A 13479-nucleotide genomic window follows, 5' to 3' on the forward strand; every position below is an offset into this window, starting at 1 on the left:
AACTTCCTTGGCGAGAATCTTCACATTTATTCCTCAACTACTAAACTATAGAGTGAGCTGTAAGCAATGTGTCCATTGTCCCTATTCAAGCTATTCTTACATTTAAAAATTTGATTGCTTTCAAATGCATCCAACAATTTTTATTGGATACATATACACAATCATAAAATTTAGTACAAAATTGGTAGATTTTAGTTCAGCTTCAGCCTCTGAAGACGATAACTTGTTCAAAGTATTTTTCCTCGCATGGTACTAAAACTATCTCTCAGATTTAAGTGAAATTTTGACAGAGGACTTCCGAAAGATTGTGGAAACTAACAATATGATGACCATAACTAAAGTAAAGTTTTTTTTTTCGGAAGAAATGAAGCTCTGGTTTGATTCATGCCTTTTTTATTATTAAATTTATGAGAAACTCAAAATTCTTGTAGCTATCAAGAATTCGGAAACTGTATATATATTTAATTTGGAAAATTCTCCAACTTTTTTTCTGACTGCAATTCCACTAATTGTTTTCATTAAGTTGTACAAATCGGCGGAAAACTGAAACATAAGATAACAATTAGATTCCTTTTTCAGAAAATGCCCTTCCATATAAACTAAATGTAGTGATTTAAGAGTTAAATTATATTCAATATGAAGTTTTTTAAGCACCTGAACGCAAATATTGTCATAATCCATTCAGAGTATTGAATTTTCAGGATAAACTTAAGAAATTGAATATTTTTGAAAGTTGTAACATAATTATGCAACGAATGTGTTATGCGCACAGCTAAATCGATATCTAAACCACTCAATATTCCCTTCCAAAATTGTTTCTTTTTAAAAACTACAAAACCTTTTTATTGAAAATTTAGAACTAAATTACTTCCTTAATGAGTGTTTTCTGTTCATTATACAAGGATTTTCTCAGAAGTACCTGGCCATTCACACACACACATACACCTTTCCCAGCGATGGTCAATAAGTTCGATGCCCCCTTTTTTAATAAGAATCGCCAAACTTCTCAAAATAGTCATTAACTTCCGATATAAGCTCTTCATTGTTGGAAAATCTTTGATCACCGAGCCATTTTTTAAGTCCGGAGAAGCTAAATCTGGCAAATGAGGTGCATGAGGTAGGAATTCACACTTTAATTCATTATTTTGGCTATTCCAAAAACGGATTTGTGAACTGGTACATTGTCTTGATAAAACATTACTTTCTTCTTAGCCAAATGCAGCCGTTTTGCTTGATTTCTTCGCTCAAAAGCTGCAATAAGTTCGCATAATACTCGCCGTTCATAGTTTTTTCTTTTTCAAGGTAGCCAATGAAAATTACCCGACGACATGACGTTGCCTGCAGATGGAACGGACTTTGTTGTCTGCTTTAGAGCCGGTTCTCCCTTTTCAGTTATCTATGTTGATTGTACTTCTGTTTCGGGTGTAATGGATCTACGTTTCATTTATGGTTATGAAACGGCGCAAAAATTCATCTTTATTTCTGTGAAACATTGCCAAACACTCGATGGTAACATCTTCATGACGCTGTTGTTGTTGGTTTGTTGAGCAAACGCGCCAATCATCTTGCGCACAGCTTTCTTATGTTCAAATTTTCAGTTAATATGCAATGTACCACACTTTTTGAAATGCCTACTATGTCTGCTAGCTCGCGCACTTTCAGTCGACGATCATCCAGTACCACTTTTTGGATTTTCTTCAACATTTCTGGAGTTCTACGTTCTTTAATTTTTCTTACAACTTTCCTTTCCCGCTCAAGTATTCCTTATTTTTGTTAAGCCTAGGTTTTATAGTTTTGAAAATCAATATTTTTTTTAAAACTGTATATTTAGAACATGACTGAATTTACGCATAATTAATAGTATATTATTCACGAGTGTATAATGAAGGTTCTTGAGTATAAATCTTGAATAGTAATTATACGGAACTGTATTATTTTTTAATAACAATATTTGAAAAAATTCTTAAAATTCCAATTCACTGTTTTATTGAGAAATAAAAAAAATTGAGTTATTTTGGAAAAATTGAATGGATGGTTATAGCTAAGCAGTTTGATTTTAAACTATCTATAACACGTACGCCTCTTACGTTTAAAAAAATTCAAAAAAAAGTTTTTAAGTTAAAGGCGTGGGGGTAGATTGAAAATAAAACTGTACCTAAATCATCATAGCTTGTCAGAGAAAAATAGTTTGTTTATTGTATAGTAAAATAGAATAATAGTATATTATTCACAAGTGTATGATGGAGGTTATTATTGACGAGGTGAAGTTTACTGCATAAATCACCGAATGAATAATAACTCATTCTACGCGGGTAGTTCTATAGTTTATCCACGACTATTAAATATTTTTGTTGAAGTTTTTTGCTGGAAAATTTTGTTACATTATTAGATACACCATTATTTTATTGAAACAAATATTTCATACAATAAATTATTGTTAATTTGAATATAGTTATCGCAAAATTATTATAATAATCGTATAGTATCTCCATAATAATCAACACAAAAATGCTGTTACAAGAGGATAGTTGGGTGATTCCATTATAACTGTGATATTCAATGTCCTGTATTGTTTTTTTGTACTAGTCATTAATTAATAATCAATTAATAAAAATTTTGTGTTAATTGAATAATTCTTAAGATATTTAAACATTATTTTTATACAATATAACTTGCCACTTAAAGAAAACTTATACTACATCACTTGAATGTCAGTACCGTGTCATGTCCATTCCTAGAATTTACCGATAAATTATTAATTTTTTTTGTCGTAACAAATGATTTAAACTAATTACCTTATAAATTCTAATGTTTATGATCAAACTGAGGAAAATTGATGCACTTGTTGTTTAATATCTTAAGTTACCATGTCAGTACCGTGGATAAATGAGTCAGTACCGTGGAACTCAAAATCCGACATTTGTGTCTTGCTCGTGATACTTTGAAGTTGTAGTAAATTCCTCTTAGAGTTTTATTTTTACAGTAAAATAGATGAATAATATGCATAAAAAAGTTAGAAAAGTTAAATTTTAAAATCTTGAAATTTTGAATACAAAAAATCACAGTTAGAACGGAATCACCCAGTTATCAATAATTACTTTTGTCAATTCAAAATTCATATGTCGTACTATACAATTGCCTTGACTTTTTTGGAATAAATTTAATGTGGCATCTTCAGCAGCTTCTCTTATTTCTGGTGGTGTTAAAAAACACGCACTTTCATTTTCTATATATATTTTTGGTTGGTTTTTAACATAATTTAACATAAAATATCAAATTACTGAGAAATCTAAACACATAATAATAGTGTTAAATAAAATTTATATTGTTTCAAAAGGTACTTCAATTTACGATAAACATATTCGATTTAGCGGATAGCTCAGTGTTAATGTTCTTTGCATTAAAACTGCAGATCCCGGGTTCGATTCTAGTCTAGGAAAATTAATTATTTCAATTTTTTATGTGTACAGAACAAAATTGAAGTAGTAGTTTTTTGGATCATAAAATCCAACCAAAAAAATATAATATAGCTAAATCCATAGTATCCGACAGCAGTGGTTAATAGGTTCATTAATCACTGTTGTGATTAACGGGTATTATTAAGGTCAAGAAAGCATACGTATACGTGTACAGTCGTGGATAAAATTATTTATTGTCGTCACCTTGATTGATTCTACAGGTTCATCCGAAAACTCTTGACTAACTTCCGTACAATTGATTATTGTAGAATTAGTAGGGGTAACTAGAAGAGTTGAATAGTTTTTCTGAAAAATAAGACAATTTTATATTATTCAATTCACTAGTCAACATAAATTTTGTTGCATTACATCCAGAATTAACAAAAGTTTTAAATTTAGTAAAAAATATCGTACCTCCGCTCAATTGGCGTCGTAACTCAAAAAATTAGAAAATCTCTTTTGTTGTGTTATTGGTGCTAAGTAACTTGAAAATCTTATCTCTAATAATATTAAGTTAATAGTTTCTAGTGCGGTAATTTTGTGAGTTTTTCAGTTATCATTCGAAAAGTTGAAAATGAAGAATTAATTTCAAACGCTTATTACTTGATGGTTTTTTTTGACTTATGACACTATTTGAGCGGAGGTGCGATATGTTATTAAATTTATTTTCATAGGATATGTGAATTTCCATCAATTATATGTGTGAGAAAATTAATTTTATGTCACGAGTTTGTACAAATTTTACTAACAGTTTCTGCTTTACGAACCCTTTCTCCCATTTCAATTGATTCAACTTAGTTGTTCATGTAATTATTAACGCATTCAGCATTTATGTAACATTTCAATTCGAATTAATTTCATTAGAAAACAAATGAGAATCGAAGATGAGTTTAAACAAATAGTAAAATGCAGATAAATTTAACTTTTTAGTGATTCTGCTTATTGTACTGAGGAAAAATTATTGGTAGAAAAATATACAAAACTAATGTTTTAGATCGACACAAACCTCCATACTGACAATAGATGAGAACCGAGAAGAATAAATGAAGCTCTCGTGCTAATTATTTTGTAGTGATTCTATTGGAAGAAAAATTCTTCTTGTTATAGGGAAAATCAAATACTGAGATTTGGGACGAAATAATTTTATAACCAAACAATAAAATAGACCGTAAAATCTAAAAACGGTCCAATATATTTGATGTGAAGTGACAAACAGTATTGTTAAAGGTTAAAGAAAAACTACTTGTAACGGTGTAAAGAAGAAAAAAAAATGGATACTAAAATAGGCAAAAGAACAATGAATGGGTTTCTCGAGTATGAATGAATGAATATCTAAAACTCAAACTATCTTGTACTGAACGGAACGGAAGAAGACAGCGAAGAGGAAGAAGCATTGCACCTATATCTGATTTTTCAAAAATATATCAAAGATCCAATTAGAAGTTTACTTTTATCTAAAGGAATATATGAAATACTAGCAGACCCGGCCAAACGTTGCTGTGGCTGAGTGATTTGATTTGAAATAATTCTAATGACAATACAATTGCTCTCTCTTCTGTTTGTTCAATGAAATTATATTGGCCTCGAGTTGTTACACGTTTTTTACAATTGCCCATAAAATAGATCTGAAGAAATTTTGGATCTTCATTTGTCATTGGCATCAATGATCCAATTTTATGATATACCTGGCCTTGAAGTTTGAATGTTGTCTCAAAATTACGACCATCAGATGACAAATCACAAACTTTGGATGCTCCAAACGACGTCATTTGGGAGCAAGAATTAAATTTTCGTGTCTTACGCAAAAATAATTTTGATTCATTTGAAATTTCAGAAAGAAGGGATTTTAAAAATTCAGGTGGAGTAGGGAGTGGTGACAATACAACTTTTCCTGATGCGCAACACATGCCTGGTGTTTCATTGTGAAATTTTAACGCCTGACAATAATTGCAAATTTTATCCATCGCACCAAAAGTAACTTTGGAATCGGCCGAATTGATGTCTGGTACATAATTAAATGCAAGACGAACAAATGATCCACGTGTTACTGCGCGGTTGGTTCGATGATTTTCTCGGTTTTGTTCTCTATATGAATCTGTGTTGTTGACGTGCCACCCTGGCTCTCAATGCATTTTCTTGTCGACGATTATCACGCTGTTCTCGTGCACGAATTTCAGTTGTGTGAAATCTTTGAGCTGCATTTCTTTCTGCTCTCTGTTCGACTGATTCATGAGCCCTTTCAACACGTGGTCATCGAGTCTTCTTGCTACGGGCATTAAGGTTGGATTTTATGGGTGGCATTCTACTAAAAATAGTAAATGAATTTTGCTGTTGTCAGAAAAACTGTAATTTAGAAGTAGAAAAAAATATTCGAAGTAATGTACACAACGAAGACAAAATGAAGAGTGATTTGAAAGAAGCGACGTTAAGTGGTATAGGCAAAATAAGACATGTATAGTGTGTAGTCTAAGAAAATTTATCACATTAAAGTGTGGCGCCATCTATGAGGTGCAAAAAACAAAACTTTACAGTTCTCTGTAAAAAAATTGACTTAAGGTGCTATCTGTTCCAGACTTATGGAAACTACGATTAATAACAACAATCAACGTTGATGATCAGTTTATTAATAATTATTAATTATTGAGACTATTAATTTAAAAAATAATTATCCTATCATTTAAGTTGGAACAAAGTACATATATATGCCAACTTTTATGAATATCAGTTGACTTGTTTTTGAGTTTATTCGGAACATACACACGAACACTGAATTTTTATATATTAAGATGAGCCCAGTTTGGATATCTTTATAGATTTTTGTTCGTAAGCACGTATCAACTGATTGGAGAATATTCTTCAACTTATCTAAGCAGGTATAAAAGCTGTACTTTATAATGGAAAAACTAGTTTCTTCTATCGCCAACAGCGTTAAATGATTTTGGTGCTGCAAACATGTATTGATGTTTTTATGCAAATTTAATCTCTTAAATCAACGTTACATTAAGAAATGATGTCTCCAAAAACTGTTTGCTTCCGAGAAAGGCCAAAGTAAATGCGGGAATATTTGTAGGTCCAAAAAATCTTTTGCAGAACCTTTTTAGGACATCATTAATTTGAATATGCTTAAGCTTCAAAAGATGTTGTGATGAAATCTTCATAAATATACTTTCTGAATGAACATAAAGAGCTATTTCTCAAGATAGGTTGTTGAAAAGCGATAAGAAAGATAATGGAACCTTGGGATGCTGGCAAACCATTGCTGATTGTTAATTGAGGAAATCCCAACTACAGAGAATTATCAAAAAACAACAAAATAAAATAATTAGAATATTTTTTTCATAAAAAGTTCAAATGAGTATATTCGTAGGTACATCAAAAATTATGTAGTGATAGAGTGTAAAAGATAGAGCTTGAAATGTGTGAAAGGATTTGCAGTTTATTTTTTTGATGACCTGTCTCCTTCTTTCTCTTTTCTTAAGACTTAGTCTTGTTTATTCTACTATTTAGCCTATTGAGAAGTATGTCCATCTTTCGTACCATCTAATGGGAGGTGTTCTGGAAGTTGGTTTTTCATCTTTTGCCCATTTGGCCCATCGATCTTCTATCGTTCTGTCTGTGTTTTTGAATAAAGTACGTACATTAAATAATCAAACATCCTTAAAGTGGAATATTATAAAGAGTTAAACGAAACAGCTAGACCCCAATTGACAGCGCGGACAATATCGGAACAAAAAACTTCTACGGAAGAAGTAGAAGTAGAATCGCTGTACACTATTAGAGAGATGATAAGGTCCTCAAGTAAGGATAGCCTCACATTTTAAAAGTCGGCTAAGAATTTCTCTTTTCCAGAAGCTACCAAAATTATAACAAAAACGACGAAGGAGAATACCAAAATAATCAAATGAAAGGCAATTATCTGTGTAAGAGAAGAGTGTAACCGGACACCAACAGGATTGTTAAGAAGGTGGAACCGATTTAAAAAAAAATTGTATCCAACTAATTAAAAAATATAATGAGATTTGATTTATAACTTACTTGTTTTGATTTATCGAACGAGTATTCTCTCATCAATAAAACGATACTTCTTCTACCTAGTGTTAAATTCCATCTGGACCATGCAAAATTAAAACAGCCGCTCAAGGCTGCCATATTACAGTAAAGATTCTTTTCCATCGGCCATTGTTTCTCGCAACAGCCTGAAATTTTACAAAGGTAATGAGAAAAATTTTTCATAATTAGGTTGTAACATAAATTTAGGAAAGTTTGGAAATAAAACCCTGCAAAAAAACATGAAACCTTCAATTTTTCTTTACCATGAAAAACAGAAGAAAAGTTAACCATACGTACGTGACCACCCATTATGGACAGAAGAAAATTTCGTTGTTCCATTTACAAAAACTGTTTTCATAAGAAGAAATCAAAAGCTCGTTAATATTACGTATATATCACGGAACTGACTGAGAAATAATGTTTACTGCTCTTATTTATAGCTATAACCCATGTGGTGGTGTTCAACCCATTAAATTTGTTCAACGAAATGCGTTTTGGAGTAACTGGCCATTCGAAATTCTGGTCATAGGTTGTGAGTGAATGTATTAACATTTTTATAGGCAGTGATGAAATGGCGTCTGCATTTGTTAATTATCATCATCATCATTAAGGACACACTGTGAGATAAAAATAGACGATAGCCCAGTCATATTAGGTAAAAAAGGGGTCAACCTTAGAATGAAAGAAAATAAGCTGAAAATTGGTACCTTTTTTTTTGTCGTTCTAAATATTGTCTCAAAAGTCGCCATTGCTATCGTATCCGCGTCTTAAGATAAGGTGAAAGGTCGTCAAAATCGGGTTTTTGCGAATATCTCGATTCCTATTGTTCAATTGAGATTTGTATTTATCATAAAAGTTGTAGAGTATAAAATTCTCTACAACTTTTGTTTAAACTTTTTTTCCATACAACGAACCATTTTTGGGGTAGAGCGCGAAGAGTGGACGCGTATAGTCATGACTGCCGTCATCATAGGAGAATATATTGACTTTAAATGGATATACTCAATCACACCTACAGGGAATTTTCTTTAAAAAAGGTGCAAATGACAATGTTAAAACACAAATTTACTATTCTACAATTTTTTACCAATATCCTCGTATTAAAAAGCACATTTTATTTTTACACGCAATTAGTGTCTGTGAAACGACTTCTGCGCTGTTTAAAAGAGGAAAAAAACTGTTGCTAGAACATTGGAGAAAATTCCCAGTTTATATAAACTGGTGGAAGTATTTCAATAAGAAAACTGCCACGTACAAACATTATTTGAAAATGGAGTGTACATCAGGATGATATTATAAAACGCTCCAAAAATTCATCAAATTAACGAAACTAAATAAACTTGTACAATTGTCAATACTTCCACCAACAAGTGTAACAGCTCATCAATATATCATACGAGTCTACTACCAAATTCAAACGTGGTTAGAGCTTAGAACCTCAAGAATAGGGCTGGATACTTGTAAATGAAATCCTGGAGCCCATAAGAACATTATTACCTCCAGCACCAGCCGATCTACTTAACACAATATTTTACAATTGCTAAAATGGTTGTAGGTCCCACTGTGGATGCAGAAAATCAGAGCTACTGTGCAATGGACAAGCTTGCCTCAAAGCTCCACTATATCCAAGTAATCCCGATGAAGAAAGCTCATACGATCCTGAAATTCTGAAAGGTTTGGAGATGAATATGACCGATAATGAAGATGATGACAATGAATTGATGAACATTTTTGAGCGACAACAAGAAGAAGACGACAGAGAAGAAGGTAGATAACTAGCTTCCATTGACAATCAATTTTAATATTTAAGCTCACATTTTGATAAATGTATATAAGCCATATTTAATGATGAATAAAAATCTGTATATTATCTATTTCCTTACTGTTTTTTTTTTAATTTTAAAATATATAACCTATAATTGATAATATACTATAGTTAAATATAAATAATTGATAATTAGTACATAAATAATGGGCATTGTTTGATAATTATAATAAAAAATGGTTGGTTGTATGGAAAGAAAGTTTTAACAAAAGCTGTAGAGAGTTTTATATTCTACAACTCTATAATAAATACGAATCTGATTTGAGTAATAGGAACCGAGACATTCGCAAAAAAAAGATTTTAATGACCTTTGATCTTCAATATCTTAAGACGCGGACACGATAGCAATGGGGACTTTTGAGACAATATTTATAACGACAAAACAAAGGTTTATACCAATTTTCAGCTTATTGTCTTTTATTTCGAGGTGAAACTCTTAATATGGCTGGGCTACGAGGGACTCCAAGCCCGCGATATTCAATAATGGAGCTACCTGTTACATGGATGGCTCCTGGTTAAAAGGTTTAGACGGAGAAGGCTTCTGTGGAGGATATTTCAACATAAGCAGATTGTTCTCTCTTAAAAACACGCTAACGCGCTGTTTACTGTGATAGAATGTGGTCGGAAGATACTTAGTTGGCACCATAGAGACACGGGCACGTCTCTCTTCTTATACATGGAGCAGCTATAAAAACAACAATAGCCGAATTGGTGTGGTGGCTTACGCTAGAGTACAACAAATCCTACATGACTTAGTTCCCAATCTATCGTACAACAATGGGATTGATTCGCTCTACGGAGATTCATAAAAGACGAGGCAAGAGACAAGGTAGGGCTCATATAGATGTGTTTTCTACCTGAATTACCAATAAACTGCTCTATTTAAATAGGTGCAAAATATGGGATTAGTTACTGGCCTTTCAACCAGACAGTGTTCAAAACTCATGCGAAATTGAACCACCTTTGCAAGTCTTACAGGTTGACTATTAATATCAGGGAAGGATCAACAGTAAGTATCTGATTGATTTTTGAAATAGATCGGCCTTTGGTAGTGTTTAGTGGGACACGATGGGTCTATTACAAACCAATTATATCAAGATCAAAACCAAAATCAGCTTTAAGTTCGCAAGACCAATACCAAAACCGAGCAGTTCAAGATTCATGCAAGATGTCCGTGAACTTCAAGACTTACGCAAGAACAAGACCGAGCATGCAAGATTCTTATGGTCTTTTCGTAAATCTTATTCAATCACATATTGCTCTTAACTCTACTAAAATTCTACTTCTTTTTCGTTATAAACTTGTTAATTATTTTGTTTTAGTTACCTAATATCATACATTTGTCACATTTTAATTCACATAAATAATATTTCGTGATCTGCTTTCTTTGATAAAATGGAAGAAAACGTTACAAGATTATTTTTAAGTACTAGGTCTTGTTAAAAATTTATATGGATTCGAATTTGCAGTAAGTCAATCCATACGTGAAAGGAAATTTTAGGAAACTCACCTTCAACGTAACAAAATGCATCGTGTTCAGGAAATATGTTTATACCCGTCTCTTTTAATACCTGTAACACATATTATTTTTTCACACAAATCTTGTTAATGAAAACAAATACTATTTCTAAAACTTTTTCTAGTTAGCAGCTAATCAACCGCATCATAAGGTATTTCTAATCCACTCTTTATTCTATTAACAACAGAACGACGAAATTATTACGATGCGATGGTAAAAATACTAATCCCTATTTTAATATTTATTTATTTATAAAACTTATCATGAAGTGTTCATAACAATAATGAATGTAGGTAATAATTGGTAATTACTCTAATAGAAGATTTATACAAGTCTAACTACTATCACTACGTCCTGTGCGCGTCTTTTAAACATTATTTACAAGAGTTAGTCCCTTTGCTTCGCTTTAATAAGAACTTTATATCATTTTTATTTTCAAAATAGTCTCCACATTGTCGGATTCTTTCCATCGATGTCATAGCATCGAAATATGTACAATCTGTACAAACCACTGATTTGCGGAACGATTTTGCTTGCTGAATGTTGTATCTTGAATTTTTTCGGCGGTAGTGGAACCCGATGTTTCCTTTTGGTCTCTACATCATAGTAAGTCCATGGTTGATCTATTACTACTAATTTTGCAGAAAATTTATTATGTTTTGCCTATATTGTGCACTCTTTTCAAGTTTGCTTGTCACTGCTAACATTCGTGGTACCCATCCTACAGTAATTTTTTTCATATTCATCGAAGCTGATCCACATAGTATGGTACACCACTATCTTCAATTATATGTCGTTCCACAAAGAACATGGACTTTATTAACATTTTTGTGTAAGGGTATTCCACCTGCATGTTCATCTAAACAAGAACTGTCTATTACATTTAAACTTACATATCATGGTGCAGACAATTTCTTTCGACAATTAGTATAGTATGTACCATGTGGTATCAGACGCTTAAATCTTCGACTATTTGTCTAATAGTCACACGTGAATCTTGCAACACGAAATCATGGACTTCTTTACCATTTTGGTATGTGATAGTTCATGTTCGTTGGTACCCGACTGTCTACATGGAAGTAGGGAAGGTAGGAAACGCGAGCTGAAGGCACGTGAAAGTGGAGCCTGCAATGAGATGTGGGGTATCAGCGCTACTCGCCTTGTCCCTTCTCACGAAGACAGATCTGTATTTACAATAAATAGAAATATAAAATTGTAAGAGATTTATTGTAAATAGAAATCCTTTTATTATCATTTAATTCATTTTATTTTTATTAATATATTAAAGATGTTTGATATTGATAATATATATACATTGAAAAAAATGAACTTGTCAAATTTCATTGGATTTTAAAAAGGTTGTTTTATTATATAACTGTATTTTCTTTTTTTTAATTGGTTTGTTTAAAAAAAACAGAATCTAATATCTATATATTTTTCAGAAAAAGTATTTATTTAACATAAAAGTTTTTTTTGATATTCAATATTTACATATTAGCTTCGACTTTTGATCAGGAAGCAAAATCTCGAGCCACCGTATTTTGCTGGTTCTCCGAATCCAATCGTGGCCGATTCGATTCGACTGTATGGGTCTTTTAAAACGAGCTATATCCAATCAGAGTTGTCGCGCACAAAGTACTTCGAAGCAAATAGTCGCCTGTTTTTTCGGAATAACTGGACATGTCACAACCGTCCCATTAGAACAACTTTGAACGGTCAATTCTGAATGGTACATCAGCATTTGTTCGCCACTATGCGACTATGAATCGAACTTTTTGTTGATTGACACGAAAATATGTCCACAATGCTGCTTTTCATCTTGCAAGAAGAAACAATATACATAATATAACTAACAAACATAATTTTTTTTCATCGATGAACGAATCAACAGGCAAAGATTGGTTGTGCAATTTCAGAAAAAAATATCCAGATGTTTTAAGGTTGAGAAGTCTACTGGAACCTTTATTTCACGAGATGTGAAGTTTAATAAGGAATCTGTCGGTGCCTTTTTTGATATAAGAAATGAGGAGATACAGCTTGACAACAGACAGGGTTTTTAATGACCTAAATATAAAACTTGTTTTTTCAGAAATTGACATTTATTAGGATTTACTTTTAAATTAACTTGTCTGAGACGATTCAAAACTTTAACTAAATTTTGATTGTGATTTTCTAGTGTACTACCAAAAACAATTAAGTCATCTAAATAAACAAAACAACTCTCATAATTTAAGCCTGACATGGCAATCGTCATTGCTCTAGCAAACGCACTAGGGCTAATTTTTAATCCCATTGGTAATCTAGTTAACTGATACTGTCCTCTGTCTGTCGTAAATGCTGTATACTGTCTGGATTCAGAGTCTAATTCGATTTGATGATATCCTTGTGCCAAATCTAAATGTGAAAAATACATAGCTCCACCTAATGAATCTAAAATTTCATCTATACATGGTAATGGAAATTTATCGTCTTTGATTTGTTTATTTAATAAGCGATAATCATACACCACTCTCCAACTTTTATTACCATTACTGTCTGCTTTTTTCGGAACTAATAAAAGAGCACTATTCCAACTTGATTTACTTTTTTCTACAATACCGTCCGCTAACATTTTGTCAATTTGCTTA

The 13479-nt window shown here is 32.0% G+C and overlaps 1 protein-coding gene across 1 annotated transcript in view; it reads right to left on the reverse strand.

Moving 5' to 3' along the window:
- Positions 1-391: 391 nt before the first annotated feature.
- Positions 392-13479, reverse strand: part of LOC130890781 (dynein axonemal intermediate chain 7-like) — a 53835-nt gene continuing 40747 nt past the window's right edge. The window contains exons 17-20 of the mRNA XM_057795098.1: positions 10844-10904; positions 7494-7654; positions 3663-3764; positions 392-543 (exon numbers count right to left, since the gene is read on the reverse strand). Coding sequence (XP_057651081.1) covers positions 406-543; positions 3663-3764; positions 7494-7654; positions 10844-10904 — 462 coding nt within the window. The 3' untranslated portion in view covers positions 392-405. The remainder of the gene's footprint in view (positions 544-3662; positions 3765-7493; positions 7655-10843; positions 10905-13479) is intronic.

The sequence above is a fragment of the Diorhabda carinulata genome, chromosome 2 (genome assembly GCF_026250575.1).
Source record: "Diorhabda carinulata isolate Delta chromosome 2, icDioCari1.1, whole genome shotgun sequence".
In the NCBI taxonomy this organism is placed as follows: Eukaryota; Metazoa; Arthropoda; class Insecta; order Coleoptera; family Chrysomelidae; genus Diorhabda; species Diorhabda carinulata.